Raw genomic sequence first — 7,762 nt, 5'->3', positions numbered from 1 at the left:
AAAATTCTCTTTACAAAAGTTGTTTATCTAACAACAACCTTTCATTTTCTACCATAAAACTTCAAAATTAAACTATACTCATCCATGGAAAAACCCTAATACTTTAATAATTTTTCAAATTAATCCCCAAAATAGCTAGATTAAGCATTACGATCTCGGAAACATAAAAATCATTAAAAACAGGACAAAAATACTCACCTAATTAAGCAAAATAAGCTTATCTATCTTCAAGCTTCCATGGTTAGGGTTTCTATATTTTATTTTAGGAAAGATGATGAAAATGATATTAATTTAATTATTTATTTCATTTATCATTATTATTTTATCATCTTTCCAAAATTAACCTTAATATTTCTTCAATTTCCAATGATGAATAATCATCCTTATTTACTAACTCCTCTAAATGGTCTATTTCCATATAAGGACATCAAATTTAAATTCCATAGCTATTTAATACCTCTAGCTACTAGATTTCAACTTTTATACTTTATGCAATTTGGTCCCTTTCATCAAATTAGACATGTAAACAATAAAATTTCTTAACAAAATTTTCATACGATATTTCTATAATACTATAGACCATAAAGTAATATTAAAATAAATTTTATTTCGACCTCGGATTTATGATCTCAAAACTACTGTTTCAATTTCACTAAAAACGGGCTGTTACAGTTACCATGCAATTCGCTTACAGGAGTTCACATCACCATGCAGGCGAACCTCTACTCAGGAAACACATGTTCACTTTATAGTAGGATACGTGTTGACCTACATGGGGACCTATCTAATCCTAGTACATCAAATCATGAAATTGTGCCATATAAATAGGAAATTGACTTCGTTGAAGAGGACATACACAAAAACACTCAACAGAACTCAACATTTTCTCTCATATATCTAGTATTGAAGTTAGGAGGAATATATCTCAACTTTATTTTGACAAATAACCAACTTTAGAAAATTGAAAAGGAAATTTGATAAAAATATTGATGGATATTTTTGTACGGTAAAGTAGAAAGAAAATTGAAAAGATGAAAAATTGATAGAGTAGAAAAATAGTATAATAGAAAATATAATTTTTCTTTCTAAATTAGCTTGGTAGGAAAGATGACAAATCAACTTTTTCTTCTTGATTTGAATTTTTTTTTAGGGAGAAAAGGCTGAAAATCAGGAGGAAAATTTTGATTTGTTAGGATAGGAATGACGTGGAATTATAGTTTCATACAAATTTTTTCATTTCAACTAATATACATCAATCTCTCTTTTTCTCTTCTCTTCTCGTTATAATTTAGAATGATTTGATTTTATGATTTAGGATAGCAAATGATAATTTCTTATTTTCTTTTTTCTCAATTTTATTTCTTATTATTACTAAGTGCACTTAAAATTTATTTATTTTCGTAATCTGTGTTTTTTTTTTTAATTTTTCCATCAGCCAAAACATATGTATCCTATTAATACCAATTAATTAAATAAGTATATATAATTTAAAACAAATAAGACTATTCAAACAAAAATAATAATATACAAAATTAAACACCTAAACTATTCATATTTGAAGGTAAGTAATGAATAGAATAATTAGAAACGTCATCCCTGGGAATTATTTAGTGTAAACCCCTCATAGATGTAGTTGTGGATGTATCATTATATCTCTTTATCTAAAATCTTGATCAAGATATCAACTACAAAGGTGAAGGGAAGAAGACAAAAATAATTGTATTTGAAATATAAAGCTAGTTTTTTTTTAGGCAAAATTGAAGGGGGAAAACAATAGAATATTCCAATGGCTTCTGATAGGTTAGTTATGTGGGTAGCTAAGTGCAGTTCCTCGGCAAACAAATGATGAATATCGATGCCTGCAAGCAAAGAAAAACGTATATCATGCATCCATGTATATTATTTGGAATGAAGCAGTAGAAAACAGAGAGGAAAGCAAGGGGAGAAAAGAGAAACGGAGCTCCCTTCACCCCAATACCTAAAAAATCAAGGTAATGACGTCTCCTAGTTCATGCAAACCCTTAGCTTGCGCATCCTCGGCCTGGCTTTCGATGTTTAATGCTGGCTAAAGTACGCATCCAGGGGCATCCATGAACTAGCAGCCGTATTTTACCATCCCTTCCTTTTAGGTTCGGAGTTCAGAGAGCCCCGTAATTGGTTCCCACTTTCCAACCCTTCAAACTCAAACCATATATGTTTTATGTTGTAGAGAACTTGTGAAGTTACATGGAAAATGGAATGTCCTTTTATAGGCCAAAACATGAGGATAAATAGAGGAAGGAGAGGAAATTTGGGTAGACGAGTTAGTGATTTAAGAGAATCAACGAAAAAGAATTTTTGTCTGCAAAATTGATTAAGCCAAGATTAGTGGTGATGAAAAAGCATATTTTTTTACCATGAGTAATCATTATTCGCTGAATAACATCTATTATTGTTCTCCATGATTAACAAATTAAAAGTGGGATATCTTTTAATTTCTTAACAATTGTTTAGGCCAACATATTTCTCAGTTTGTGCAGTGATGAAGTAGCTAATGAGGATTTGGTTTCTCTAATTGGGGCCGGGTACCTCCATTGTTGCTGCTTAAACTGTCGTTTTCATTAATACGAAGTGATTAAGATTTGAAAAAGATTCAAGCTTTAATGTGGGTCAATATTATATATTAGCTTGGCCTTCTCCAATGTTGTTCTCTTACATGCACTATTGATTAATTGAATGGCAGTTTAAACTTTTGAAACAACCAATATCCATTGCTCTATATGTTGAAAGAAGTAAAGATTATTCTTTAATAGCTGCTTGCTTTCCAGAGTGGTCCACTATATAAAAGCATACAAATATGTTTAAAATTCATAGCTTCCCCCCCCCCTTGCTTTTGTTTATTAGTGCCTATAAATTCAATGTTTAATGCCGTTTACGATTGCAACTTTTGGTCGGATTCTGAACTGCTTTTGCGTTGTTTAATGCCTAAAAGAAAGTATACTCTTATTCTCTCATGGTCAAAAGCAACAAATAAAGAACTATCAAATTTCAAAGTTCTGTTTTTTTTTTAAATTGATACTACTCACGATATATATCTTATACAGGCACAGATTATCAAATAAATTTTGAACTCTGTGTTAGAGGATTCTTTTGCTTCAGTGACAGGCATTATAAATTAAAAAATGGAGCACCTTAGAGGTTGTAGAGATGCCCGAGAGAAAGATTAGAGTAGAACTTTAAGAACTAGTGTTGTGGTAGGTATAGAGATAAAACTAAAAGCAATATGGGAATGAAGTCTATTAAGGGACCAGCATTCTACTTGATCAATGCTCTCGTGGGATAACATTTAATTTCTCATTACATGTCTAATTCCAAGATTACAGGCCCAAAAAAAGAAGGTTAGTGTACAATCTTTTTTATAAACTAGCACGACAGCCCTCGATCCTGAGTGTCTCAACCAACCACATCTAACACAAGCCTGGCTTCAGCTCTTTGCAGCTTTTGCACGAGATTGCTGCCCTTCTAGTCTTGCTTCTAGTAGTTTTGCTTTTAAGGTATTCTCCTTAAAGCCAGGAGGCAATTTCAGACAAGAATCCGACTTTTCGAAATCAGGAGATGTCAACTTCGATACCCACTGTCGAACTGGACTAGCTCGACCTTTGGATACACATTGGAATGATTCTTCCCTCAAGCTACACTCAGGATGAACTTTGTCACCTTCCGAGGATAAGGAATGATTTCTCATTAGCCTATCAAGCACATGACTCGAGCTCATTCCGTGGGATCCATTCCATTTGACTTTATTATCATGTACAGGCGCTCCGGTAGCCATTTGTTCATCAAACTGCCCTCGGAAACTATGGAATCTACTGCTCTTGATGGCATCTCGAGACCATGACTTTTTCCTAGATGAAATTCGGTTTCCTAATTCCTCACGATGACTTAACAAAGCATTGTCCCCGTGAAGTTTACAGCTCCCCTTGCTTTGGACTCTGTTGGCAGTTTTGTGCAGTTCATAACACTGTGAGTCGCTGCCACTGGAATATGCTTCATCAGCCGCACCTTGTGGGGCACTAACAGCTTCATTTAATGGAAAGGATTCTAAAGAATGTTGATGTGAGCAATTCCCTTTAAGATCACTTTTCCTTGACCCAGTGGAGCGTTTGGCTTCAAGAAAAGTTTCTATATCGAGGCTTAACTTGTCAACAATCGAATTCTTTTCTGCAAGATCAGTTCGACCTTCAGCAAGCTTCATTTGCATCCGCTCATCGAGCCATGCCTCTGAAATATGGAGAATTAGCCGCTCAGGGTTTTCCCCGTCAATGTGATCAATCTCGTACTTGTGCTTAAGGAACCGCAACTCCTGTTCGTATTCCCTTATTCCTCTAGCAAACTCATCGCACAAGTTCTCCAACAGAATTCGTGCTTTTCTCTCCCTCTCAAGTTCTTTGAAAGCATTAGCAAAAGAAGATCTTACCTCAGAGAGTTCTCGAGCTAGCTTTCGGTGCATACTTTCAGAGCGCTTCCTTAACCTCCTCTCATTTTCCAGCTCATCTCTCACTGGCTGAACAGCAGCTTTGATTCTATCTTGCTCTTTGTTCTTCCTAACAAGTTTATCCTCTGTGACTTGCTTCATGAAATTGTCCATCTCTTGCCTTTCTGTTTGCTTTTCTTGCAACAACTCTTTGATCCGACCCCGAGAATGATCTAGTTCCATTTTCAGGGCATTTACCAATGACATGTTTGATACATGCTGTTCTTCAAGAGCCCAGATTCGGTTGAGTACCTTGAGCAACTCCGTCGATGTCTTAAGGCTATAACCTGATCTTTCAGTCCTTCCCTGAAAACCCAAAGAACTCGATGGTGCGATTGCAGGGTTATAAGGTGCTATCTGCAAAGAACACAGTTATGAATGCATTAAGTAATAGAGTTGCAGTAAAATGGCTTTATATGCCAATCTGTTACATGAGGAAGCATAACCAAAACAAAGAACTGTAAGGTTGATTGTAAACATCAACTTAATATGATTTTTCATTTTCCGATCTCCATTAAAAAGGTTATCTCTTGATGGAAGATTTGGTCTAGTAGTTGCATCTTGATGTGGCACTATTAACACGGTAGAAGATTTTCACACCCCATGGGGGTCTATGGAGGTTTCATGTACTGGGAAACTCAAGGAATATTGTCTGTTTCTACTGAAAAGAAAAGGTAGTGTCCTTTACGACCGAGGTTAAGGAGATAGCTACTAAGAGACACTCGACATTGCAAATGGTTGTTTTGTTAGTTTGAATTCAAAAACTAATATCAGTTTACCGAAAGCAAAGAAACCAATCTACAGATTACTGTGGATAGATGTTAACCTCCAGTGAGCTTCCACAACTTGCAGGAGATACAGTCTGTGGACCGCGGCCATTTTGTTCAACTGATCGACGGTGTTGCATCAGTGATGCTGCAATGTGCCTCCTCGAGCTACTTGCACTTGCTGGCTGACATTAGATTCAGGGAAAACATTAATTATATATAGAATTAGACAAAGGTGGGCATCTATTTGATTAAACAAGAGATATTTGGGAAACACATACTGTATGGAATAAGATCAACAAGCCAAATTGTAGAGAAGACAAACCAATTTTTAGTTTGCAACTAAAAGGCAAATGAATCTCAAACATAAATACCAAACAATAAAACCAGTAAAAGAACCAGTCAAGCAGCAAAGAAAGCAATTTTCACTGACACAACATTAAACTGTTTAATGATGTTTAAAGCTACACTAGACAGACTTTAACTATTACACAACCTGATACATGAAGAGACAGCATTAATCAAAAGTTATGGCTTTTCAGTTCACACAGGCCATAGATGAGCAGCAATAGAAATGGTGATTAAAGCAACTTGAAGTGAAATTTAAAGAGGAAAAAGAAGAAAAAGCAGGCATGTTATACCCTTAGAGCATATGTGTGCGCCCCACAGAAGCAACAGGAAAACCAGACATGAGACAGCTAAGAATCTCAACCATTAGTGTCAACAAGAGGCAAAAATGTTCAGCATTCACAGCAAAGAACAAGCAGAGTAAAGCAAAAGAAGGGTTATGACAGACAGACAGCAACGAGAAACACAAGACAAGGGACAGCAAAGCAAGCAAACAATTAGAATCTAAAAAAGGCAAAATCTTTTTCTTTCTTTTAACAAAGAACATACATAAACAAATAAAAAATTGAACCCCACTTAAACGACCCAAAGAACCGCCAAAGCATTACACGAAAATTCAAACAAAAGCTCAAAAATTTAAAATTAAAAACATTTCCCTTTTTTTTTTCTTAATCTTTACAGTTACTTGAAAGAAATCAAGGGAGTACCTGAGGAAGGGGAGTGGCAGGAGGATCAATAGCAGTATCAGAAGCCTTGTCATGGTGTATGCGAAGCTTAGAAGCTCCTTTGCGCGTACTGGGAAGTGGGTAGTGAGGATGAAGTTCCCAAAGGTTGGCACATAGTTTTCTAGCTGAAACAAAAGGTCCAGTGGGAAGTTGAAGGAACTCAAGGTTAGTAGCATTTTGAGAAGGGAACTCGAGTCTCCAAATAGGTGAAGGAGTTGAGGGGCCAGCCCTTTTCCCTACCAGGATCCCGCCTTTCAACTTTTTCACCATGAAATCTTGATTTTCTCCTTCACCCTCCACACCTTTTTCTTTTCTTTCCATCACTGTGTGCGTTCTTCTCACTCTCTCTTTCTCTCTTTTCAAAATTTCAAACAATGGGTTCTTTCTTCACTCATTCTCCTCGGTTTGTCACTCTTTTTAGTAATGGGTTCTAGGGTCATGGTTCTTCTCTTCTTTGCTTTGTCTCTCCTCGCAGTTTTGGTCAGCCTCCCAAGACTCGAATTTTCATCGCTACTTGTGGTTGTGGTCATGTGCGGTTCTCCCTTGCTTTGTTTCTCTCTCTCTCTCTCTTTTCTATTATTTTCCCCTTAATTGAATTTGCCCCTAATTGAGGACTTTTTTATTTTTGGCGTGACCTTAATTGAGGACTGACACTTGTAACTATCATTCATTGCCTTTGGATTCCCTTAATTCTAGGACATTCACCCATCCATATCCATGGGCGTTTTCATAGCTTTTTATTCATCTATGTTATACACTAGCAAAGAGTGGATAATAAAATTAATGTAAATATTTTAGTTCATATTTAATTTTTGAAAATAATTTTTACCCTTTTTTTATGAAAAAAACGCTGCCAAAAGAAACCAATTATTGAACTCTTTTTGTGCTATATATAGATACGACACACTCGACAGAATAAAAGGAAACAGCATAACTTGACGTCTAAGTTTTACTTTTATACATTTAAAAGAAAAAAAAGGAAACGCCCACAGTTGAGTTAGAATGCCATTTTCAAAGTCAAAACATAAAAGAGTGATGGATTTTATCTGTCTCCTCTTTATTAATTCATTATTTAAACACACACAGAAAAGGAAATGGTGTAGATAAGAGAAATACACCGTCATTTAATTAAAATTTTCTATAAGCAAAATCTCGTGTTTTAACTAAACTTATTAGTTAGAGTGTTTTGTAATATAGATTCAAGTCTCGGTTGCTGCTACTTGTGTTATTCAACCAAAAAAAATTCTATAAATAAATAGCGAAAATAAGAAGAAACGTAACCATGCCATTTGAGTGAAATGAAGGTAAAATGTGCAGGTGCAATGCAATGATGGCCAGAATACTCGTAGGGAAGAATAAAAAGATGGTGAAAAGCCATGCGGCTCACGCACAGACAAAACACAAACATA

General features: G+C 35.5%; 1 protein-coding gene across 2 annotated transcripts; it reads right to left on the bottom strand.

Annotated features, from left to right (window-relative positions):
- Nucleotides 1-3,314: 3,314 nt before the first annotated feature.
- LOC107909767 (uncharacterized protein At5g41620) lies at nt 3,315-7,149 on the bottom strand. Of its 2 annotated transcripts, none has more exons than XM_016837409.2 (3): nt 6,336-7,149; nt 5,340-5,465; nt 3,315-4,870 (listed from the first exon to the last, which is right to left on the bottom strand). In XM_016837409.2, the coding sequence occupies exons 1-3, from the start codon at nt 6,672-6,674 to the stop codon at nt 3,464-3,466; spliced, it is 1,872 nt and encodes a 623-aa protein (XP_016692898.1). In that variant the 5' UTR covers nt 6,675-7,149; the 3' UTR covers nt 3,315-3,463. The 2 variants fall into 2 exon arrangements, with proteins under 2 accessions (XP_016692898.1, XP_016692899.1); XM_016837410.2 differs by lacking the exon at nt 6,336-7,149 and adding an exon at nt 5,777-5,880.
- Between the last annotated feature and the right edge of the window lie 613 nt (nt 7,150-7,762).

This window comes from Gossypium hirsutum, chromosome A11 (genome assembly GCF_007990345.1).
Source record: "Gossypium hirsutum isolate 1008001.06 chromosome A11, Gossypium_hirsutum_v2.1, whole genome shotgun sequence".
In the NCBI taxonomy this organism is placed as follows: Eukaryota; Viridiplantae; Streptophyta; class Magnoliopsida; order Malvales; family Malvaceae; genus Gossypium; species Gossypium hirsutum.
This window is presented reverse-complemented; position numbering and strand designations above follow the sequence as displayed.

Bases quoted from the DNA above. Each gene is read 5' to 3' on its own strand.
- LOC107909767 (XM_016837409.2), bottom strand. From the start codon at position 6,674: ATGGAAAGAAAAGAAAAAGGTGTGGAGGGTGAAGGAGAAAATCAAGAT. The intron at 5,466-6,335 runs GTACTCCCTTGA...ATCTAATGTCAG, and splicing joins CTGCCACTCCCCTTCCTCAG to CCAGCAAGTGCAAGTAGCTC. The intron at 4,871-5,339 runs GTTAACATCTAT...TGTTCTTTGCAG, and splicing joins GTTGTGGAAGCTCACTGGAG to ATAGCACCTTATAACCCTGC.